Source organism: Quercus lobata, chromosome 9, assembly GCF_001633185.2.
Source record: "Quercus lobata isolate SW786 chromosome 9, ValleyOak3.0 Primary Assembly, whole genome shotgun sequence".
NCBI classification, from domain to species: Eukaryota; Viridiplantae; Streptophyta; class Magnoliopsida; order Fagales; family Fagaceae; genus Quercus; species Quercus lobata.
Genome location: NC_044912.1, coordinates 26,763,442 through 26,789,680, shown reverse-complemented (window position 1 = coordinate 26,789,680; position 26,239 = coordinate 26,763,442). Strand labels below are relative to the sequence as shown.

At 32.7% G+C, this 26,239-nt stretch overlaps 2 protein-coding genes across 2 annotated transcripts; both read right to left on the bottom strand.

Moving 5' to 3' along the window:
- Positions 1 to 3,078: 3,078 nt before the first annotated feature.
- On the bottom strand, positions 3,079 to 5,368 carry LOC115961017 (probable pectinesterase 48). Its single transcript, XM_031080069.1, has 4 exons — positions 4,861 to 5,368; positions 4,395 to 4,598; positions 3,707 to 3,951; positions 3,079 to 3,465 (listed from the first exon to the last, which is right to left on the bottom strand). The coding sequence occupies exons 1-4, from the start codon at positions 5,359 to 5,361 to the stop codon at positions 3,306 to 3,308; spliced, it is 1,110 nt and encodes a 369-aa protein (XP_030935929.1). The 5' UTR covers positions 5,362 to 5,368; the 3' UTR covers positions 3,079 to 3,305.
- Positions 5,369 to 12,720: 7,352 nt separating this feature from the next.
- LOC115962047 (uncharacterized protein At1g28695-like) lies at positions 12,721 to 16,956 on the bottom strand. The gene is made up of 3 exons (XM_031080911.1): positions 16,671 to 16,956; positions 16,150 to 16,530; positions 12,721 to 13,808 (listed from the first exon to the last, which is right to left on the bottom strand). The coding sequence occupies exons 1-3, from the start codon at positions 16,815 to 16,817 to the stop codon at positions 13,308 to 13,310; spliced, it is 1,029 nt and encodes a 342-aa protein (XP_030936771.1). The 5' UTR covers positions 16,818 to 16,956; the 3' UTR covers positions 12,721 to 13,307.
- Positions 16,957 to 26,239: the final 9,283 nt, after the last annotated feature.

The following is a 26,239-nucleotide window of genomic DNA, read 5'->3' as shown; positions in this document are numbered from 1 at the left end:
TATCATGTCACATAGTGCTTTGTTTGATTATGTTGGAAAAAACTCGTTAATTATGAACTAACTTAGATTGCATTGACTTTGGGATTCTCTTCTCGTCCGCACAAGTCTCTCCTCACTGTTCTACCGTCACTCCGGAGAAATAATCTTGTGCATTAACTTGCGCACCTGTTGCATGCTACCTCGTCCCATATGTGATGTGTACAACAGTACAGGACACCTTATTCCACGGGTTCCTTTCAACTTTCATATTCAACCAGCCAAGTACATAGTTGTCTGTTCTAGAAGACCGACCTGTTTTGTCACAATTTTGTCATAACTATAATGAAAATTGTGGGTAGTTTTATATCACATTTATATAAATTTATTATATTTTCCTTATTTATAATTTGTCAGGTCAAAATTGTAAAAAATAGAAAAGTTGTGATTATAAATTTTTTCATTATTGTCTAAAATCTTTGAATATTTTATTACAAATTTATTGGGTGTTTTTTGGGATTTGGATTGGGTTAACCTCAATCGAAATGAGATTTGATAGGAGGAGCTGGTATTTTGTGCGTCATGTGTATGAAATGCCTCTCTCACCGACGTGTGGAGAATGCCTCTCTCACCGACATGTGGGCTCCACACGTGCCTGTGGGAAGGCACTTCATGAAGAAAATTTTCCCTGATCGAAGGGACATAACACTTCACTTACATGCAATTCTATCACATCCATTGTTTTTGTACTAAAAAGAATTATATGTGATTGCAAGAAATTATTATTAGGGAAGATATCGATTGGATTTTTGAAATGACGGAATTCTGACCTTAAATTTTTTATTTGATCATAAGTGATGTAGTTATTAGAATCCATAATTTTAGAAGTACAACTAATTATACTCGTTATCATATCAATTAATTGTAAGTTTTTTATATTAAAATTTCGTTAGAAGGGTAAGGGTTTTGTAACTCAACTAGTATTTTATAATGCTTCAAAAAAATATGTTTAAGGTTCAAATCTCCCTTCCTCAATTATCAAATTGTCCAAAAATTAAAAATTAAAAAGAATCATAGAAGTTTGACAAATATTGTAATATTACTTTCTTTTTTTAATAATAATTCGATAGGTACAATACAACAATGGGTAGGGAGATATATTTGAACTCTAGTTTTCAAAAATATTAGATTCAAGCATAACATAAAAATTCAGTTGTCACCAACAATATTTCCCTTCATCGGTCCTTAATCCGTATAGCTCATCCTGGCAAGAACTCAAAAGTTCTTCGCTAAGATTCCACCCCTATTACGATCACAAGTTCTAGGCATTTGTTGTACGAGTATCTTTTTCTTTTTTTTTTTTTTTTTTTTTTTTTTTTTTTTTTTTTGCATGACTATCTTGCAAATATTGAAAGAAAATACTTTGCAAATGTATTTTGTAAAATATTGGTAAAGAATGACGTGGGATTTTTTTTTTTTCCTTTGTTCAATCAAGGTGCAAGTTACACCATTCCATCATCGTGTGATCTAAAAGACATTCTACAATAATATTATTAGGTTTTAGGACTATTCACTTTAAACATCTATTTTAGCAACCGCAAAAATAGTAGCTAAATTTGATGTAGTTTAATAAGCAATTGAAAGATCTGTACTAAATGTATGATTTGGATTATTTCTTTTTCCTATGTTTATTACTTTAGTTTGTTAGGTATGCAATGTGAGTGAAAGTTTTATAGGGAAATATATAATATACATAATTGTTTTCAAATTGAAATATTTAACTTTTCAAATGGGGTAATATTCCAACATTTATAATTTTATTTGTTTTAAGAATTTATTATGATGAGTAATTATTTAATACTCCAAAAGTACAATGACGTAATACTTCTTCTTATTAATAATGGTTAGCTGATCTTATTAATTAGGCAAAAATGCAAAACTGATCCTTTAATTTTCACATTTTTTCATTTTAGTCTTCTAAATTTCAGTTTTGTCAATTCAGTCCTCTAACTTTCAATTTTTGTCAATATAGGGCTCCGTTACATTTCTGGTAGTGGCTGCCATTAAACCCACTTAAACGACACCGTTTTGCATTTTATTTTTTTTATTTTTTAATTCGGAATTAAAAAAAAAAAAAAAAAAACCAATTGTAGTTGTTGAGGATGACAAAGTTCTCGGAGAGGATTCTAGCGATGGTGGACTGAATGCTGAGGGTGTTGCGGCGGAGAGAGTCGAGGTCGAGGTCGGGACGCTCGAGGGACTTGCCGGAGGGGTCGCCGATGCGAGCAGTGGCACCGCCGATGAGTTTCATGAGCTGGTGGCTGAAGCGATGGACCCAGGAGAGGACGATGAGGCCGAGGAGGTTGTCGAGGTGGAGAGATTGAGTGGTGGGGTCGAAATCACAGTAAACTTTGAGGCCGTAGAAGGAGGAAACGACGACGGTAGTGTCGTGGAGGTCAGGGCTGGTTAGGGATTCGATGAGGCCGCGTTGTTGGAGGATTTCGATGATGTTGTTGTTGTTGTTAAGGCGAGGAGGAGAGGATTGGGATTGTGTGGAGGAGTGGTAGCAGCAATAGGTGTAGGATTCTGAATTGGTGATGGGTTAGGAATTTGGGTCTTCTGAACGAAATGTGTTTTTTTTTTTTTTCAAACAAAAAAAATAAAAATAAATAAATAAAATGCAAAACGGTGTCATTTCAGTGGGTCTAACGATAGCCACTAACAAAAATGTAACGGAGCCTTATATTGACAAAAATTGAAAGTTAGAAAACTGAATTGACAAAACTAAAAATTAGAGGATTGAAATGAAAAAATGTGAAAATTAGAAGGTCAGTTTTGCATTTTTGACTATTAATTAAAAGGAAAAGTTAACTACTTTAAGGGTATTGATCTAAGAACTATGTTTAAAAACTTTTTATATGGAAAAAAAAGTAATTAAAATTTTTAACATCTTTTTATATTTTTTAAGAAAGTGACATTAAAACTTTTCTAAAATTATCTATTAACATATGTTTTAAAGACATTCGTTAACAGAACCCTTAATTAAATTTAGAGTGAGATAATTCACATAAGAAAATGGAATACCAGTATACTCTTACTCTAATAATAACTAACAATTTTCCACTTGTTTTTAGCTTCCATTTGTTATGTTGTAAGAAATTCTCAATACTATTTCAAATGACCAAATCCTTAACCATTAGTTTGAAATCATCCTATTACAAATCGAAAAATAAAGTATAAAACAAAAACGACTTTAATTTGCATGAGCGATCCTGCGCATTCATGCCAGCTAGCTTTGATTGTACGATATTACTCCCTAAACAATGAAGCTACACATTTGGACGAGGAAGCAACCACGAGGAACCCTTGATAAAGCCAAGGGAGAGGAATGGTTTAGCTTCAGCATCACTCAACTGCTTGGCGAACTTGGCTCGTTTAGCAGGGTCTGCACCTGGTCCGGTGCACTTGTATTCTGCAAAGTAAACAGTGCTGCAATGCCAATAATCACTGTGTTAGATTCAATGATTAAATTTACAATTTTTTAACGATTTAAATTTTTGAGATAATTAATAATTTGTCATAATGCAGTATACATTCTGTACACACTTCAGGATTTTAGCCCATGTGACCGGCAGTGTGTGTATGGTGAGTGTGCAGTAGCGAATATTTAATAATCGTTATCCTGTTGAATACTGCTAACCGAAAACAAATAGAAAAAAGATGGCTCAACCTGTCACGTTCGGGGTGGACGTTATCGCTCCATCCAAGAGGATTAACTTCGCCGCTCATGTCGGTGTAGGAAAAGACCACTCTTGGCCTCGCCCTCCATGCTCTGCCTAAGTATGTACCATGTCCAGTGCCACTAATATGGCAATGTATAAATGAGTATCCAGTAGTTTCCGAGGGAAAGTCCCTTGCATGTGCTGTGATGAACGAGGCTTCATTACCTTGCCCGAGTACGTATAACTGAGTGTTCTGCATGCACCAAAACAATATTTGTCCATTATTATTCTTTTCATCACCAAGATTGACAATAAATAAATAAATAAAACAAACAAAATAAGACTCAATGAAAATTTCAAAATTGTTGATGTGATAATAATCTATTTTATGATTAAGATTTTATTTATTGAAATTTTAAATAACGTAATAGTTTGCACATTTTTAAATTTATAATATCTAATCTAAATCATTAAACTATATTTTGTTTTAATAGAAGTTGTGTTAGCAAGTATGTCCATATAAAAATGATGTTATACAAACTTAATAAACTATGAAATATTTTTGCCGTTGAACTTTAGGTCAAATGACACGTGCATATTTCTAATTAAAATGTTGATTCGAATCTTTATGCCCTGTTGAAATGTATAGAAAAATTTGTGACACTAACATGATAACTAGAAAAAGTTTGGACATACCAAATAAATAGAGGTTCCACTTCCAAAAATGAAATCAACGGTGCCTTCAATGTAGCAGTCCTTGAAGAAATGGTTGCCCTTGTCATCACAGACAGTGTCTTGATATCCTTTTATTTTGCAGTTAAAGAAGGCTGCCTTGTCGCCGGAGATCCTCAATGCAGATGCCTGAGCTCCGGATTGCCCATGAGGCCTTGGGGCAGAGTTCTGTAATAAGAAATCCACAACATGTTATCAAAGATATGTATAGAGCGTTTATACTCTTGTACTCGTTTTCTCGTGTATGTTTTTTCTATTTTCATGTGTTAAAATGTGAACGTTCCTACGTCAATTGTAGATATTGATGTGAAATATTGTACGTAAACAAGTGTAAAAACATACACATACACGCATAAAGTTCAAGTAAAACACAAAAAATATAAAATGAACGAGTTTGTAGAAGCACATATATATATATATATATATGCACCTGAATAATAAGATTTGCGGCAACAAAGTAATCAGATTTCACAATCAAACTGGCACTATCTACAGTTCCATATTTCGCAGCTGTGCCATCATATGTCAAAGTTGGCATGCTTTTAGGGTTTCCGTGTAAAGTAACAAACGGCTGGGTACGTTCAATTATTATTTTCTCTTTGTATACTCCATGTCCAATATGCACAATGACACGTTTGGTATTCCCAGCCGGAATACTTTTAATGGCGTCGGTGATGGTGGTGAAATCTCCTCCTCCATTTATATTAACCTTGATGATTTTAACACCTTCCTCAGCTTGAACAAGTTCTGAGTCTAGAGAACCCTTACGCTGCTGAAACGGCTTCACATTGTTTTGAAACCAATTGCTTATTTGTGAACTGTCACCGGGAACTGGGGTGTTATCATCCGCGATGACAAAGGTAGAAACAAGGAGATAGAATGTCATCAAAGCAGCATGTACAGCAATGCATGATACCATTTTTCCAGCCATGTTTGTGTTTGATTGCTTTTTTTGTGAAGATAAGCTAGCGTATGTTTAATTTATAAGCCTCAGTTGAGGTAAGAGAATCTTAAATACATGTGAGACTTAGAGAGTTCCTCGCTTTCTTTTGTGGTTTTAGTTAGAAATTTCCTGTCTATACATATGTAACATGTATGCACCAGGAATCTGAATCCTTAAGATGGAAATTGGGCAAATATAACAAGGGCTCATTGTGAGATAATTACGTACACACTCCTAAACCATTGGATCGATATACCAAGGTCTTGTACGGACAGCGCTGTCTTCACAAAAAAGAGGTAATATGTATGTGTATATATGTATATAGATATATATAGCTACCTAATCTTTATACCTAAAATAATAACGGTTAATAGGTATCTCAAATCTCCACCAAGTTGGGATAATGTTCACAAGTCAGGCAGTCATAACACAATGTAAATTTAACTATTGTAGAACCCGATCAACTATGTTAACACAAAAGATAATATTACATGAAGCATATCTGACTTTTAGCTATTTGGTGAAATGATGAATTTATTCAAATCATAGGTTTCAAACACAAAATGACATTTGACTATAAAGTCTTGATTTAATCTCTTCAATTCAATCGTTAATGCACTTCTTGTAACTCAGGTTGAAATTTGTGATGGTAATTTACTATTTTGGGTAAATTATGTATTTAGTCCAAATCATTTACACTATATTTCAATTTAGTCTCTCACATTTCAGTGTTGTGTTAATTTAGTTTTTACTGTTATCTTTTGGATGGAAATTACTGACGTAGTTAACAGCCAAAATAAAAAATTAGTTTCCGTTGATATGACAATAAACTAATTTTTTATTTTGGCCGTTAAACTAATTTTTTATTTTGACCATTTGTCACATCAACAATTTTCATTTAAGAGATAACGGCAATGATTAAATTGATATAACATTGCTGAAAGGTTAGAGACTAAATTAACACAATTGAAAGGTTATGGACCAAATTAAAGTATGATGTAAAAAATAGGGACCAAGTACATAGTTTACCCTACTATTTTTATGTGGTGTATATAGTGATAAAAATTTCATGTTTGTAAATCTAGCATACATGCCTCAATATTGCTCTATCTCACAAGTTCACTTCATATTGGCATGCAAGAAACAAGAGACGTGAATGCACCAATTGGAGATGTTAGGGTTTTAGACCCAGTTGTCCCAAATTTTACCAAACCTTAGCCGAATAATTAATTAGATTAATTATGCATCTGAATCAATTAAACATTAAACAAGCATAGATCACATTAGCACCAAGAATTATGACTCAAGAAAACTTTTGAAACTATTATTTCAAAGTAAAAAATCTAGAGAGGATTTAACCTAAACAATCAATGCAATATTTCACTAACAGATTTGAAGTTTGTACAATAGACTTAACCTTAAATCTACTGTTACTTTGTGTAGTACTTAATGACATGATCACACGTAGCTCCGAATTTGTGGATTCTTCTATTGTGAAACCATTGCATACAAACTCTCCAATTTGTGACTTTGAGATCTCCACTCAAAGATTTAGACCAGCAATTGTGGTTGAGTGGATGCAGCAACTTTGCTTTATAACTAGATCTGTTGTTTGCACAAGGTCTCTAGCTGTTGCTTCAAAAGGGTATAAAAAATCTCCAGATTTATATACATAAAATTGCCCTATTGAATGTGTAAAAATGTGCTCTAGAGTTTTTATTTAAATATCCTTAAGTTCCATTAAAACCCTAGATCAAACGATTGAGAGAAAAAGCCAGATCTAAAATCTGCACGAATCTCGATCAGTCGAGATAAGTGAAACTTATTTGCACTTTTCTTTTTCTGATTTCTTGAGTTTTCAACTGTACTAAACTTCATTTGTCTTGTTCAATTGAATATTTCTGGACTAAACTGCTAGACAAACTAAGTTCTAAAAAGTTACAATTTTTTCTTGGTTACCAACCTACAAATAGAGATTTTACAAGATAAATTGAATTTTGACTTGCAGAGTCTTCAGGGAAGGCGAGATACATTTGGTGTAATTTTAAGTAATGTTATACCACCAATATTCTTTAATTAGATGTGAATTTTAATAAATCCGCCACTAGATTACTTTATTTTCGTATATTCTCTATACTTAAAATTTTTTTTAAGATGATCAAAGATCAATAATTACGTCATCAATCAATTGTTTAAATTCAAGTTTTTGTAATTTAAAATAATGCATAAAAGATGAGTTTTTGGATCGAATAGTAAATTACATTAAATTGACATGCATATTAAGAACATATTGTAGACATCGTATTTTGTATCCCTTACGACTTGGTCCCCTGTTTCCCAATGATTCCAAAATTCTTAGGCCCAAGGTTAATTTAGAGCCCAATCAGATTACAAATTGACTTGAGAGGTGTTAAAATGGAAAATGTAACTTTTTATGAGCAAATAAATCTATTTTTGAAAAATAAAATATCAAGAAAACCCTAGGCTTGTGTACACAGGCCATAACCTGCGTACGCGGGTCTGATGCATGCGTACGCAAGCACGAACCTGCGCACATAGCTAGGGTTTCAAAAACTTATGAAAGACAAGTTTTCTACATTAATGTTGAGATTTAGAACGAATCTCATATTATCTAAGAGACATTCCAAACCCCTATTTTCTCACTACATAAAGCCATACATGGCACTTTTTCAAAACATACAGAAAATCTTAAAGGAAAATCTAAGATTCACTAGGAATAGTGGATCAAAGAGGGATTTTTTCACGAAACATCCTCAAGTTAATTTTATTGTGATTGGGACCTCTTCTAGTCTTGATCCTCAAGTTTTGAAGTTTACTAATCATTTTTGTTTGATTGTGAATAGATTTGACTGAGAAAAAGGGCAAAATCTTCATTTTTGAGGTATATGTTCTAACCTCTTTTCTTCATTTCTACCTTTATTCTTGTTTTTAATTTTCTTTATTTGCTTCTTTTATGTTATAACTTGTTTGTTTAGTCTAGGTTTTCTTTACTTTGTAAGTTTGAGCATGTTTAGGTTGCTAGATTTGTTGTTTTAGATTGTGTTTTATTTTTTGTGTTCCTGGGTTAGGGTTTAGGGTGTGTCTGCGTGCACATGCTCCTGCATGCGTATGCAGACTCAAAGTATGTGTACGCATACAACTGGCCCGCATATGCAAGCCTATGTATGCGCATGCATACTTGTGCTTAGAAACCCTAATCTAGATTTTTTGCTTTTGTTTCTTTGTTTCTTTTACATCTTATGCCTCTGTTTTGCCTTGTTTGCATGTTCTTAAGTTACTGCTTCTCTATTTATTTATGTGTTTGCTCTTAATATGACTAGATTAGGGTGTTCTCTTTGTTTCTTGCTTTGATACCACGAACATGCATTAATATGATCATGCATTCATGCCATAGGTGTTGTGATACTGCAAGGTAAGTGAGGTAAGTCATGCATTGGTATGGACTTGCATTTTTATATGTTTGTTTGGTGCTTGATTTCATGTCTAGAAGTTTGGAATATATATGATGATTAATACTTTGTTGCCATGCCTACCTTTTTGCCATGATTTGTTTGCTGCCTTGATAATATACCATGTATGATAGATGTATGTTAGGCTTGATGTGATTTGCCATGATAGATGTATGCTAGGGTTGGTTGATGAGCATGATAGATGAATGTTAGGTCTTGGGATGAAATACCATGTTGTATGCTTAGATGTATGCTAGTGTGTGTGTGTGTGTGTGTGTGTGAAGATGCAATGTTGAATGTGTCTTTAATAGGATTAAGACGTAGGACACAATGAGTAGAAGCCGACCTATGGGTCGGGTAGTTTTGGGTACTTAACACCTTCTCAAGACCGTACCTAAACTCCGAACCCATACTCTAGTAGTAAGACTAGTCCTTCCATGTAAGGGCGCTATATTTATAGTTCCTAGACCATAAAACTAAATGGCAACTCCTTGTGTTTTCTTCACCCCAGTCCACTTAACCGAGACATACTTCCCAAACCACGCGTTGCGCCCACACATATAGAACATGTAATTCAATGGTTGGATTTTCAAAATATTAATTCAATAACAAGTTATTGAATAGTGTAACAATATTTAGAATTGCACCAGGTATAACTTTTCTAGAGTTACACCTTTTTTAGACCTTAGATTTCAAAGAAATCTAATAGTTAAAAAATGTATCATTAATGTTTATTATTTTTGACATCCTTACCTAATTAAATACATTTTTTTCTCCAATTATTTATTGCTTTCCAAATTCATTCCCATTGAAGTACACATCTTTAACGTCTTTTTTTTTTTCCCCAAATTTGTCTCCATTTTTTTCTCTCCTTATTTATTGCTTTCCAAATTCCTCCCTATTAAAAGGCACATCTTTAATTTTTTTTAATTAAAAAAACATGAAAATATTAGAATTTGTTAAAATCTTAAATGTGTAGAGAGAGAGAGAGAGAGAGAGAGAGAGAGAGATTTTTAACATGTTTTAGAAGAAACTATCAAAATCTTTCCTTAGTGTTAGCCATTAGAATTTGTTTTTAATTCAAACTCGTATTCTCTACAAATTGATAATAATATTTTCATAATTTTAAAAAAATGTCTCTCTCTCTCTCTCTCTCTCTCTCTCTCTCTCTCTCTCTGATATATACATAAAGCAACAATAAATATTTAATGATGTCATAAGCAAACACGTTAAAGCTTTTTTAGACCTTAGATTTCAAAGAAATCTAACCGTTAAAAAATGCATCATTAATGTTTATTATTTTTGACATCCTTACCTAATTAAATACATTTTTTTCTCCAATTATTTATTGCTTTCCAAATTCATTCCCGTTGAAGTACACATCTTTAACGTGTCTTCTTTTTTTTTTTTTTTTCCAAATTTGTCTCCATTTTTTTCTCTCCTTATTCATTACTTTCCAAATTCCTCCCTATTAAAAGGCACATCTTTAATTTTTTTTAATTAAAAAAACATGAAAATATTAGAATTTGTTAAAATCTTAAATGTGTTGAGAGAGAGAGAGAGAGAGAAAGAGAGAGAGATTTTTAACATGTTTTAGAAGAAACTATCAAAATCTTATCCTTAGTGTTAGTGATTAGAATTTGTTTTTAATTCAAACTCATATTCTCTACAAATTGATAATAATATTTTCATAATTAAAAAAAAAAAAAAAACTTAGTTTCTCTCTCTCTCTCTCTCTCTCTCTCTCTCTCTCTCTCTCTCTCTCTCTCTCTCTCTCTCTCTCTCTCTCTATATATATATATATATATATATAAACATGTTAAAGCTTTTGAATTAATTAATGTAGATGGTGTAAGTGGGAAATTATTGTATACTTCCGGAGTACCATAAATGCGTACTCCCTCCTTTCACATGAATGGTGGATCCCACTAATTAAATTCATGGTGAGACCCACCATTCATGTGAGAGGAGAGAGTACGCACTTATGGTACTCCGGGGATACCTAATAATTTTCCGATGTAACAAGCAATAAATATTTAATGATGTCATAAGCAATTGATTTTTTTAACACTTAGATTTTATAGAAATTTATGGTTTAAAAATAGTGTAACTCTTGTGGTGTAATTTTAAATAAATAATATTACACTACTTAATATTTTTAAATTGAATGCGAATTTTAACAAATATATCCACCGTTAGATTACATTATCTTTGTGTATTCTCCATGCTTGTAAAATTTCAAGATGATTAAATATCAATAATCATATCATCAACAATTGTTTAAATTCAAGTTTTTGTATTTTATAATAATGAAGAAAAAATGAGTTTATGGATCGAATAATAAATGACAATTGATTGACATGAATATTGGTGTGCATATTAAGAACATATAATTCAGTAGTGGAATTTTTAAAATATGAATTCGATAACAAGTTTAGATAGTGTAATATTGCTTAGAGTTACATTTAGTGTAATTTTAAATAATGTTACTCCACTCAATATTTTTTAATTGAATGCAAATTTTAACAAAACTACCGTTGGATTATATTATCTTCATGCATTCTCAATGCTTGAAAAATTTCAAGATGATTAAATATCAAAGTTATGTTATCAATTAATTGTTTAAATTCAAGTTTTTGTAGTATAAAATATTGAATAAAAAAAATGAGTTTATGGATCAAATGGTAAATAACAACTGATTGGCATGAATATTGATATGTATGTTAAGAACATATAAAACATATAATTCAGCAATGAAATTTTTAATATATGAATTCGATAACAAGTTATTAAGTGGTGTAATATTTCTTAGAGTTACACTTTGTGTAACTTTAAATAATGTTATACCACTCAATATTTTTTAATTGAATTTGAATTTTAAAAAATATATCCAACATTGGATTACATTATCTTTATGCATTATCCATAGTTGCAAAATTTCAAAATGATTAAATATCAATAGTCATGTCACCAATTAATTGTTTAAATTCAAGTTTTTGTAATTTGAAATAATGAGGAAAAAAATGAGTTTATAGATCGAATGGTAAATAACAACTGATTGGCATGAATATTGGTATGCATGTTAAAAACATATAATTTAATGGTGGAATTTTTAAAATACGAATTCAATAATAAGTTATTGGATGATGTAACATTGTTTAGAGTTGTACCTGGTGTAACTTTAAATAATATTACACTACCTAATATTTTTAATTGAATATGAATTTTAACAAATTCACCGTTGGATTATATTATCTTTATACATTCTCCATACCTGCAAAATTTCAAGATAAAATATCAATAGTCATGTTATCAATTAATAATTTAAATTCAAGTTTTTATAGTTCAAAACAATGAATAAAAAATGAGTTTATGGATCGAATGATAAATAATAACTAATTAACATGAATATTGGTATCAATGTTAAGAACATATAGAAAATTTAATCTAATGATGGAATTTTTAATATATGAATTCTGTAAGGACACAATTCTCTGGCGGCCCAATAAGGATGTTGGGCTCGCGCATGAAAGATCCCTCACAATATGATTTGTAGAGAGTGGACTTGAAAAGCTAGCCGCTGGTCACGGGGCGGTGCCCGGTCCTGGTTTTAGAGGAATTCATATGGAAAAAAGGAGTTGGGTTTGAACATTTAAGTCCTAAGGCGTCGCACCCTATGGGATGGGACTCCTCGGAGTTGATCCGAGGACCATTGAGGCCTTATCCCGGTTCTCCAACGACGGACTTTCTTCAGTGAAGTCCGGTGTTGTTGAGATGTTCTCCCCCATGTGATCTTTCTTTTTCGGAGGTGGGATGGGATCCCTCTCAGATTTACTTACTTTCTTCTTTTATACTAGCTTGCATTCGCTGTCCTTCGTCCACGTGTAGGGTCAATCTTTACAAAAACTGACATTTGTCCCATCAGTCCAATCCCGAAATTGCTGGGGATGGTTCGATAAAGCTAAAAAGTACGGCTCTGTCAGGGGCAGCGCATTGAATGGCAATGAGAGCAGCTTTCCCGGATATTCTTTGATTCTCTTTAAAGCTTGGCCCTATACCGGTTTTATCCTTCTTCTTTTGGTGAGGTTTTGGATCTGCCGAGGACTGAGTTGTCCTCGGCTGCACCACAAAGATGTTTGGTGCTCTGCATTGTAGAGCTTGGGCCATAGTTCTCCTCGGCTCGGGCCTTTGGACTCTCTAAGGACAAATGGGCTTGGTCCGTGAATTATTGGGCCCCACAAATTCAATAACAAATTATTAGGTGGGGTCAAAGGCATATATTAAAGGGAAAATTCATGAACATATGTATATAGGGTAAGGAAATTTGAGTGGGACCAAAGAGAAATTGCCCCTTTCACCCTCGATCCTTCTGGGTCTGTCCTGGTCTTGGTTCAAATCCATCATCCTATCGTAACTATCTAACTATAAAGAAGAAAAAAAAAAAAAAAAAGGGAAATTTAAATATTAACTTTTCCATGAATCAGAACATGCCACGTGGTTTGACCATGCAGTGGATAAACTCTCATTGGTAGATGCCCTCTTGTATCTCTCCCAATCGTGAATAACAGCCATCAGATCCGTCAGCTTAGCACTAATAGTACGACAGCAATTGGCATGAACGGTTCGAACAGCTTTAAAGTCTTCGCTATCTTTGCAGAACCCACTGAAATAGTTTGTGTCCAAGAACCTCACGGTAAGGCCTAGCTCTTTAAACACGCCTTCATGCATCATGTTTAATAAAACATCTTGCTCCTTTAGTCCCACAGAGTTATTTTTCATGGCGTACCATGCATCAAACAATGACATGGTCTTGTTGTTGGATCTGATAAAGTAGAAGCCAGTGTTGATGGGATTGTCTTCAGACCATTCGTTGCCATTGAAGTTATCGGTGCTGATTTGAAGATCTATTCTTTCATTTTGGCTTAGCATTGGAAATGGGTTCCTTAACCACATTACATCAGTGTCCTGTAATGAAAGCATTCATCAGTCAATTTGGTCGCATGAAATCATAATCACTAATAGTATAATCAGCCGTGGAACAAAACCAAATAATGGTGTAAAGACTAAAGTTATTCTTTTTCACATTTATATTAGCGACATAATATTTTTCACAATTATTGACATAACTTATTATAGTTGGAATATTATTAGTTTCACTAATATTCTTCAATGACACCACTTTTATTATACATTAATCTCAATTACAAAAAAGTTATGTCACCAATTGTGAAAAATGTGTGAAAATTTTTGTCTATAATAAGGTAGTCAATTTTGTACCAAAGGCTATTACGGTTTGGCTAGAGAAATGAAATATTTCGGTATTGATGTACCGTTTCAGGTTAATAACTATATATGTGTATATTAATTAATTAATTTTTATAATTATAACATTAAATTTAAAAATTACATATTTTATAAGTCTAACATTAATTTAAGTGCATGCATTAACCCAAATATATATTAACTTAAATACTTTTTTTTTTATTGTATTAGCTGAAACACCAAAAATATTTCCAAAATCAGTATTTTATTCCATATATTTTAGAAGAATACTGGTACCAATTTAATGGCTAGAATGGCATCGGTATGCCATACTGGTATTAAATTCCTTGTTCGTTAGACATTTTTTCTTAGGGTGGCCATCCCAGCAATTGACTTCCTTGGTCGCTAGACATTTTTTTCCTAGGTTGGTGTTTATTACATAGGTTTTAGCCTTTTTATTTATTTATTTATTTATTACCCCATAAGTACAAGCAGTTTTTTTTTTTTAGGGGGAAGTACAAGCAGTTAGGTCATTAATTCATTCTTCACTTTGGTTGATTATTGTACGCTAGTTATGGCTGTTAGGTCATTCATTCCTCATTTAATATCACCTCAAAGAAGGGGCAGTTAATTAATTAGGCGGCTCCAACTATGCTCTACTGCATCTGTAGGTAGTTTTTTTTTTTTTTTTTTTTTTTGGAGAAAGCATCTGTAGGTAGGTTGATATGCTGAAATGAAATTAAGCAAGCTGAGTATGATCACAAGCATTACCAAATTAAGTATTACCATAGTGGGTTAATCCCATATTGAAAAATAGGTACGAGTTAAAGACGTTTAAAGTCTGTGCTGTGTATCCAAGAGTTCAGGCAATTTTGGATATATACCATTGTTAAAAATATTTAGTATTCTAAGAAAAAAAATAGTATTACCACATTCTTTTTGTAGAAATCAATGAGATTAGGGTGAATTTTTCAAACCAAGCAAAGCCCTGGAGGAGGAACGGGAATTGGTCCTGTAGATATATTTATTGCAAAACATGCAGGCAAAATTTTGAATATTTGTGTGCTTTGTAGCTGGCCACATTGTTTCTTTTTTTTCTTTTCGTTTTTTCCTAGCTAATTATAGAAGTATGCAGTGCGCACCTTCAATATTATAACAGCATTATAATTATAATTTAACTTTCGACTGTTGCCATGTTGTTATAACAACATGGCAACAGTCGAAAGTCAAATTAATCATGTGTAAGCCCTATGCTTGAGGTTATGATTCAGACCTCTAATACTTCTATACAAAAGCAGACACTACTGGGAAGAATTTGAAAATTTTCTCTTTTTTTTCTACTATTTTGAGTTCAAGCAACATCAATCTCCTAACTTCAGTTTCAAAAAATTCCATCATACATACTCAGCCTCTACATAATATTCCTAAGATCTGTTTTATTCTAAATATGGTCGGATTAGAAAAACAACGATTTATTTATTGAGAAGGAGAAAAACCCATGATCATTTCGTAACCTTCAAGTTCTATGGTCCTAATAGAAGACTAATTCTGTAATCCTAATAAAAGATTTAGGAATAATATATAACAAAACAAATATAAGATAAGATAGCTAGAATCACTTTCAGAGGTAAGTAATCTTTGTTGGGTGCATAATTTGATAAATATCTAGACTCATTAAATCAGTGGACAGCTCTAAATACTAACTTTAATTAAGTAATGTTAACATTGATTTTTGATCAACTTAATCATGTGATGATAAACTCTACAAAAACACGGCTCAAATTTAGTTTCTCATTTTTTAAATAACCCTATAATAATGTTCATAAATTTTGTTTTTGTTTTTGTTTTTGTTTTTTTTTTTTTATACAAGATAGAATTCTACTTTAGCCTAATCTAAGTGTATATGTGTATGAAGCTCCCTCTTAGAGACTTGAATCCCGATTCTTACTCCTCACACCCCACAAGCACTTATACTTGTGGAGTGACCATTGCACCAAGGGTATGCGGTGGTAATAATGTTCATAAATTTGAGATAGAAACGTACCGTGAAAACAAAGCTGTAGTCTCGCTTTAGTACTTCTCCAAGAAACAGGGTTCTCCTCCACATCATCTTGATAAAACTATCAGACATGTAAACCTTCTCACCATTGGAGTCTACCCCATCGTCCATTTGGAGCCTATAGCAATGAAGCCGAAGAAATTTGCACCGTTCAAACGATGTCTCATCGACCGCAACAAGTAGAAGGTGATCAACCAATTTTCGTGTATCTTCCCCAAGCCAAAAACTATCCAAAAACAAATCTAGCATTGGCTTATCGCCTTCTACATAAGCCTTGTTGACAATAGCGATTACTATGGTCTTGTTCTCCATTGAAGCCTCAGATAAAGCAGCTTCGAGTGCATCTTTGTTGCTGGTCACGTTGCACTTATAACACACATATAATATAAGAAGAACACAAAATCAGATTTATATAAGCAATCAACATTATAGATTCATATTTTAAGAAAAAAGAAAACAATAATTATAATATGCTATTCTTGAATCTTAATCTTGATGATGCTTACCGTCTTAGAGAGTGTACATGGTTGATATGGTAATGAAAAGAGTGGCGTGAAACCGATGTAGGGGGTTAGGAATACATAGAGTAAACAGAAGGACAAAAGGCAGACTGTGATTGTTATATGAGTGCGTCGATCTTTGAAAAATTCCATGTGTTTGCCGAGAGATCTCTAACCAGTTACAGGTGAAGAGGGTATTGGTGAAGAGAAACACAGCATGTAGAAGAGAGTAGGATCTGGACTTGTTTTTTTTAATAGCATCCGTATTCACATCTCAGCTTTTTTTTGGAAACTATACTACGTTTTTCTTACAGGATCTTATATATGGGCTTTTAATGTACTACGTATCCTACTAGGATATCTATTATATAATCCTTTATATATATATATATATATAAAGAGTACGAAAGTACCCTAAAACCCTTAAACGTAGGGCAGAAAACAGGTTGTTAAGAGAGAGAACAGGGTCACGCAGAAAACAAACATCAAATTAAGGGGAAAAAACTCCATTTTGACATGGCCTTTTGTTTCTATAGATTCACTAGGATTCAATCTCTCTGTATTTTCTTTTTTCAATCAATGTTTTTCATATTCATGGTGATGGGGTTGGTCTCTCTTCACAAAGATACTGATTTTTTGTGATTAAGTGAAAAGAATTGTGGGTATTCTAAATAATTGTGATCAATTGTTTAGTGCTTGAGTTTGAAAATTTTTGTGTTTATTTTGCTTCTATTCGTAATCATTTGATGCCAAAATCTGTTCTGTATTTTGTTTGTTTGTCAAAAAAAAAAAAAAAAAAAAAGAATCAAAAGTTTTGATATCAATTATTATAGTTTAGCATTCAGTGGCGGCTTTACGTATTGATCAGGGTGTTCATTTAGCATTCAGTGACGGCTTTACGTATTGATCAGGGTGTTCACATGAACACCCTGAGTTGGAGGGAAAAAAAATTATATACATTAAAAAAAATAAAAAATTTAAATTAATATAGGTTATTCATCACCCCAAATAAAAATTTGAACTCACGAAATTTTGCTCACCATTGGCATAGTTTGTATTTGAGAGAGCTTTTTAAACAAAATTCAAGAGTTATAAAAAAACTGGCACAGATAGCTATTGCCACACACTTTAATGGTGTCATCAAGTCATGTGGGCTAGTTTCTTTATTTATTTTCTTTTGTTAAGGAAAATGCGTTAATAAATAATATTTTTAAAGAATTTTGTTAATGACTAAGACCGTGGTTAAGATATAATTAAATAATGTTTTTATACATTTTTTTTTAAAAAAATAAAGTCAAATTACACTTATATCTAAAAATTATATACAACCACAATAAATTTGTGTGTGTAAGCCAATAAATTATTAACAATTATTTTAAAAATTTAAGTCAAATTGTGTGCATATATACAAAAAAGTACACATTACTTTATGAATGTAAGCTAATATATCATTAACAAGTGTATTTTTTTTATTTAAAAAAATTATCTATTATACTCATAATAGCACTTGTTTACAACATCTTATTATAAAATTTCATATATATATATATATATATATATATTGTGATGTCAATATATTTAATTTAATTTTTATTAATTTATTAAATTTGAGTTCTTTAATGACCATCCTGGAAAAAGTTCTGGAACCACCACAGTTGACATTGAATCTAGCTTTCCATTTAAACGTGAGTCCCTCTCCCTCAAATTCTTCACATTCATTCATATGAGGGCTAAGGATTTGTAATTTTTTGTTGAGATCAAGGAAACCATGTTTCCTTATTGAAAGTTATTTATATATTCACTTCTATATGAATTGATATCGACGATATCTTAATGAGAAATTGTGTCCCAAGCATTGTTTATGTAAAGTAGCAATTACCAAAAAACAATTTCAATATTAATTTTTTCCCCTTTTTCTTAAATCAATGATTTTGTTCTAATGCTTAGCTAGATTAAAATTTGATGTTATATATTTGATCTATTAAGCGCATACCTTGCATATTTGCTTGAAATTCTATTCTCATGGCCTTTTTGATTTGTTACTAACTACATGTAATAGTTGATATTTTCTCGGTGAATTGTGAGAAGAAGTTTGGTGAGTAATAGATGTTAGGTTTGGGTTGCTGGTCCATGACTGTTGGAAAAAATTCTATATAATTGTGAATAAATTTTAGCAAGTACAGTGGAAGCACAACTACATAAGAACACAATAATTTACGTGAAAACACTTTCTCTTTGAAGGGAAAAATCACAAAACAAATTCCGAATAATTTCACTATATTAAATAGAGATAACAACACTTAGAGATACAACTTGAATAAAGAAAAATTATCTTTTTCTTTTCACTCACTGTGTATCTCTCACAATTTTCTCTTGCTTTTTATATTTTTCTCTTTTCTTTTGCTTGCTTTCACTCATGCAGTTCTTCAAGACTGCACCAATCCTTACACTCTAGGACTTCTCTTCACTCCTTTTTCCCTCCTACACCAAATGGTTGAATGGCCTTACTTTATATTTCTTCGCCCTTTTCTTCTTTTCTTCCTTCAACGTGTCTCACAAGCTTAACATCACATCTTCATTCATGTGGCTTGACTTTTGTACATCCCTTCATAATTGTTGCTGGACTTTTGTACATAATTATAGAGAAAAAAGGATCACTTCAATTCTTCTTTTTGGAAAGCTTCTCCAACAAGCTCAATCAACTTTTTTGACTTCTTGGCAATTTTTTGAACAAGCTCATTTAATGAGCTAGTCAAAAGAGTGGGCTAGACCCACGTGGCACAATGCACCTAAAAATCTCCCCTTCTAACCCACTTAGGGTATATTTGGTTGGGGTGAAAACATGGAAGATGGAAAATAGGGAGAGGAAAATAGGATAAAAAATTATATTTTCCACTATTTGGTTGAGAGGGGGAGGAGGAGAGAAAAGTGGAGGGGCCCACAAGTTTTCTCTCCTCCTCCTTCAAAATACAATCTCTCCAAATTGGAGTGAAAAGTGGAAAAAATATTTGGACAAAATTGCCCCACCTCTTTTTAATGTTTCTGGCTTTTTTTAAAGTATAATGTATTACTTTTTGTTTTATTTAAGAGGGACATGAGGGTAAATCTATATAAACTTTATTTTCAAAAAATTCAAAAAGTTTTCAATCCCTCTACTTTTCCACACTCTTAACCAAACACAAATGAGGAAAACTAAAAACTTTTCTATCCTCCCACTTTTTCATCCTCCCTCTATTTTCTATCATTTCACTTTTCCATCATTCCAACCAAACGAACCCTTAGGGAGGAGATCTTCAACTCAACTTTTTAGTTTGAATTTATGCTGGTCAAGCCTACACTAGGCTCAACCTTTTTCATTATCTTCACCAACATTGAGAAAATTTCATCAAAGCACCTTTCATTCTCAAATAATTTATTTCACCTTGGATATTCCTAATCCAATTTATTGGCTCCCCCTCATCAGAAGTTCAAATATTCTCAAAACTAACTACTCAATGTTCTTCAGTGCAACTCTTTTCAAGAGGTTCAATAATCTCTAGTAGATGATATTGCTCCCCCTGCTCAAGACCTTCACGATCTTTCACTTCATCATTTTGCTTCCTAGCACCATAATATTTTTCATCAAATATCATTTCCTTATTTTAAGCATTGTCAGGTAAAGTGAATTTTGCTCTCTTTGTTGCAACACCATTAATATCACCTCTCAACTGTGGAGTTCTCTCAAAAACTTTGTCTACATTGAACTTCTTTTTACAGGCCTTCACATGAGTCCTATACATACCACAACAAGCATGCCCTCTTGCAACAACTAATGATCCTTTAGACAGTTTCCATCTTCCATTGCCAAGATGGTTACAATAACCTGCTCGATCTATAGCCAATGTAGAAAACACATTCATCCTTAAATCTGGAACTTGTCGTACATCCTTTAACATCAACATGCAACCAACATTGGTCTTAATGCACACATCATCAATTCTCACAATTTTTGAATAAATGAATTTACTCATCTTCACAACACCAAAGTCACTTGCTTTGTATGTGGTGAATAACCCTTTTGTAGGGATAATATGGTGGGAGGCTGCTGAATCAACAACCCACTCAACATAAATCTTAGCAACATGCTCACACTTTTGCTCTTTAAGAAAAAGCATTTGAACTTCCTCATCAAGCACAACTGCTACAATATTCTTCTCATTATGATTCTTTTCATTTTTGTCTCCAATTTGTTATTTACTCCAATGCCAACAGTTTCTTTTTATGTGACCCTTTTTCCCACAATGGAAGCATTCTCTCATCTCTTTAAACTGAAATCTACCTTTTGATTGTGACCTATCATTAAATTTAGCCCAATCATCAGGCCCTTTGCTTCTATTTCTACCCCTATTCTCCATGACGAAAGATTGATCTTGTGCATTGTTTATACAAGCGTCTCTTCTGCAAACCTTTTCACTTAGAATCAAATCTTGAATATCATCATATTTGAGTTTTCTCTTCCCTGCAAAATCGCTCACTACCATTCTCATGGCCTCTCAACTGTTTGGCAATGAAACCAGAACAATTAATGCATGGATCTCATCATCAAAATCAATCTCCACAAAGGACAATTGATTTGTGATGGTGTTAAACTCATTTAGATACTGAGCCACAAGTGTACCTTTCACCATCTTCAGATTAAATAACTTCTTTATCAGATGCACCTTGTTGTTAGTCGAAGGTTTTTCATACATGCTAGACAAAGCCTTCATCAGATCCATTGTGGTCTTCTCTTTCACAACGTTGTGTGCAACTGATCTTGTCAAAGTTAATCATATAACTCCTAGCACCTGTCTATCAAGAAGACTCCATTCCCCTTCTTCCATACCATCTGGTTTCTTCCCCAAAAGAAGAAAATGTAATTTCTTCCCATACATATAATCTTCGATCTACATCTTCCAATAGCCAAAGTCTGTGTCGTCAAACTTCTCGATTTTTGACATCTTTCCTTCTTCTCCAGCTATTGCTCCCAATCAAACCTACACTCTAATACCACTTGTTGGGAAAAATTCTATATAATTGTGAATAAATTTTAGCAAGTATAGTGGAAGCACAATCACACAAGAATACAAAGATTTACGTGGAAACCCTTTCTCCTTAAAGGGAAAAACCACGGGACAAATTTCGAATAATTTCACTATATATTAAATAGAGATTACAACACTTAGAGATACAACTTGAGTAAAGAAAAACTATCTTTTCCTTTTCACACATTATGTATCTCTCACAATTTTCGCTTGCTCTCTATATTTTTCTCTTCTCTTTTGCTTGCTTTCACTCATGCAGTTCTCCAAGACTGAACCAATCCTCACACTCTGGGACTTCTCTTCACTCCTTTTTCCCTCCTACACCAAATGGCCAAATGGCCTTATTTTATATCTCTCCATCCTTTTCTTATTTTCTTCCTTCAACGTGTCTCACAAGCTTAACATCACATCTTCATTCATGTTAGGTTCTAAAAGTTTAGAACAATTGAAAAACCATGAACACAAACTTGTCTAGATATAGATTTCTAAGTCTTTAGGTTTGATTAGACAATGTTCAAGGTGCTGCAAGTCAAAATACAAGAAAAAAGAAGCTGCAGATTCAGGAAATTCGAAACATGTCAGGTTTGACTGATCGAGAAGAAGGCTTGACCGATTAAGATGCATTTCTACAGATTTTAATTTCAGCCAACAACTCATTAAGCCCATTAAGTAATTAGGGTTTCAGATCTAATTCTCTTAGTATTTAAAGAAAACCCTAAGGCTTGTTTTGTTATGATTTTGGAGGTGCTCTTTTGAGATATAAAAGGTACTGTGCTTCTACTTTCAAAGTCACTACCGGAATTCCATTTACACATTATTAGAATCGATAGATCTAAAGTTGTTGCTATAAGATCAACTATTGCTGATGATCTAAAGTTTTGAGTGGGATCTCAAAGTCACAAGCGTGGGTGTTTATGTTCAACAAATTCAGATAGAAGAGTCCATTAATTCAAAGCTGCACGTGGTTGTGTAAGTAAGTACTACAAGAGGTAGCTTTAGATTTAGGGAGAAAATTTATTGTAAAACTTCCATTCTATCATAGTGAATTTGTTGCCTTGAGATAGATTATGTTAAATCCTTCCCAAGTTTTTTATCTTGAAAATGTTGGTTTCATTGGTTTTCCTGGGTCATCGTATCGCTGTCTTCTTTACTTTTCTGCACTTAGTGATATGATTATTTGTGTTTCACTTAGATCTGAATAATAAAACTAAGTATCAACTTGGTTAATTAATTAAGTTAAAAAATCTGAGTATACAGGGGTTTAAACGAACAAACAATTCACGTGGCTTGACTTTTGTACGTCCTTTCATAAATGTTACTAGACTTTTGTACATAATTATAGAGAAAAAAAGGATCACTTCAATTCTTCTTCTTGGAAAGCTTCTCCAACAAGCTCACTCAACTTTGCTGACTTCTTGGCAATATTTTGAACAAGCTCATTTAATGAGCTAGGCAAAAGAGTGGGCTAGACCCATGTGGTGCAATGCACCCAACAATGACCACATGAGCTAGACCACTTGGCTTGCTTCAAAATTGTATATGTCCAGTGTGGTGCTGAATTAGGGTGAGTTTGGTTCAACTTTTTGTAAAAGTACATAATGAAAAAGTGGAGTTTTCAAAAAGTGCATAATGAAAAAGTACATTTTCAAAAAGCTGAGTGTTTGGTAAAAACTGTTAAAAAGTACTTTTTGAAAAAGCTGAGTGTTTGGCTAGCACTTATAAAAGTGGTAGTTTGAGGGATAAATTACCAAAAAGGACAATGTATATATAAGAGCATCTCCAACAGGTTAGACAAATTTTTGTACTGTTTGGACAATCAACAGTGACATTTATCTTTTGCCTACCCACTTTTTTAATTTTTATTTTGTAATCAAATTTATTCTTTTTTAATATTTATTTTTTCTTTTTCTATTCATTCTCAACAATTATATTTTTCAACAAAAAGTGTTACATCCACAATATTTTTTGCAATACTTTCACAAGAATCATAACAAAATCTTATATGGAAAGTTGTTACTAGTTCTAATTTGAACCCACCACTGAAATTATATTTTTACTCATCAATATTAGCTAATTACTTAAAATTTATTGTGAAAATATTATGGTAATATTTTTAAATTGTGATTTCTAATTCTTTGCCTTTCTTTCATCCATACATTTTTTTTTTCTCTTGCATTTTGTCCACCACACACGTATACCATTGTCCACATCCTCTCCTTTTTCTTTTTCTTTACTTCCACTTTCCAGAAGCTCCTCATTCTTTCTTCTTCTTTTTTTCCTTTACTTCCACTTGATTCCAGAAGCTCTCCGGCTCTCTCATTTCTTCTCTCATTTTCTTTTTTTTTTTTTTTTTTTTTTTTTTTTTTCTTTTCCTACTTGATTCCATAAATTCTCTAGCTCTCTCTGTGATACTTGATTCCATAATCTTGCTTGCCTTTTTGGTGTCATTATCTTCAAAGTTCAAACACACACAGACATAGACACGCATGGAGAGAGGAGAAATTGTCTTTACTCCACCACACCGCCACCTCTGCTCCTCCTCACTGCGGAGTGCATGCAACCAGGGGTCATATTGGCTTCTTCTTTTTTTCCTTGATCATTTATTGTTGTTCTATTTTTTTTTTTTTTTTCTGTTCTTGATCTGCTGTTGTTGTTGTTTTGATTTTAGATTTGTTGTTTAAATTGTATCAGTTTTATGAGAGCAAGAATTTTTTTGCTTTTATTGTTGTGGTTTGATTAATTTTAAGATTATGTTTTTGAGTTTGTATTTTGATTATGCTTGAGATGGGAGGCGTGAGAGGAGCTTCGTGCAAAGGGAGAGCAGAGAGATCAGATGAGGGGCGTGAGGCTTTAGGCGTGAGAGAAGAATTGTTATGGGTATTTTCATAATTCATCATCAGCCCAACGGTAACAGTATGCGCGTTTTGATTTATGGACCTCAGGAGGTCCATAAATTTTGCACATTTTGGACGCGATTTTTGCCTGAGCCCAAAACGCAACTTTTATCAAAAAGTTGCGTTTTGGGCTAAGCCAAACGCAATTTTTCTTCAGCTTTTTCTAATATGCGCATTTTCAGCTCCTAAAAGTGCAAACAAACGCACACTTACAAGTAAATTAGCACGTATCAAATATACACGTATAAGTAAAGTCCTACGTTGAATAAGAATGACAAGAGATAATTGTTAATGTAATATAGCTAGATCTGAACTTATAGACTAAGTCTTTTGCACATGGAATTAAGCAACACAAAAAGGGGACTTAACAGTTTTAATGATCCATTTGGAGTTGCAACATTGATTAGTGAAGTAAATAACAATATAATACATTTTAGAATGGAGACTTCTCTAGGTGGACCCAGATTAATTAGATATTACTATTGGTTAGGGGCCACGTGCTAAGTGCATCAAAATTGTTGATTAACACTTCTATCTTTGGTTGCTTGCATGGATCCCTATGCATTTGCCACTAGCTAGCTATATTAATTTTAGGCAAACAAACTACCTTAAAAAAATGAGATTTTTTTTATGATTATTTTTGGCGAGGTTAGGATATAATGTTTACATTCCAAACAAACGAAAGTACAAGTTCCCGTTTTACCTTTCCATCAAAAAAAAAAAAAAAAAGGGTTCCCGTTTTACCTTTAATCAACGTGGTCATAAAGTTTGCCTAAATTCTTAATTAATGGCTTTATTTTCTATTTCTCAATCTAAGCTGCGTCTGCTAAGTCCAGAATTAACTACAGGTACTGATGTGGTTTTTTCTATAGTTTTGCACTCAGTTATTCTGCTTATATTATTGAATTGAAATCCAAGCATTGAAAAAAGAAGAAAAAAAAAAAAAAAAAACTACATGTGTTGACATCGAGATCAAGAAGTCTTAGTAAGAATGTCGCCATGCACGATGCTAAGTAATAGGTTTATTATTATATCTTTAAGTGTTTCTTAAGCTTCTAAGATGTTTCTTCGATATACCGGTCCTGGTATATCCTAGCTGTTTTAATAATTATAGTTATTTATACATTCGAGAGATCTAAGAATCTCTAAATGGGAATGGTATTTTTGGAACTATTCCCACTTCCACTAGTGAATGTAACGACCATACTATAAAAAGAGTGAAGGAGCTTTGTATAGTAAGTAATCCAGACATATAGGACATACTGCTTTGGGTAAGATGTCCTTTCCTCTTTCTCCTTCATCTTCCTCCTCTTCTTCTTCTTCTTCTTCTTCTTTTTATTTTTTAACTTTTTACACTTCCCACCTCAAATGATGACTATGGATGTTCTCTTGCTTAAAATCATTCTTTACAAACAAACATAGCATTGGTTGAGGTTACTCTTAAGATACTTTTTCTGTTCAATATGCTTAGTTTAGCGTAAGTGTGCATTTGGATTGGGATAGAAAATTAAAATTATTTTACTATTTAACTTATTTTTGCTATTATTTATGGGTTCCACTGCACTTTTTGGTATTATTCATGAGCTCTACTGTACAATTTTAACTAACTTTTACCTTT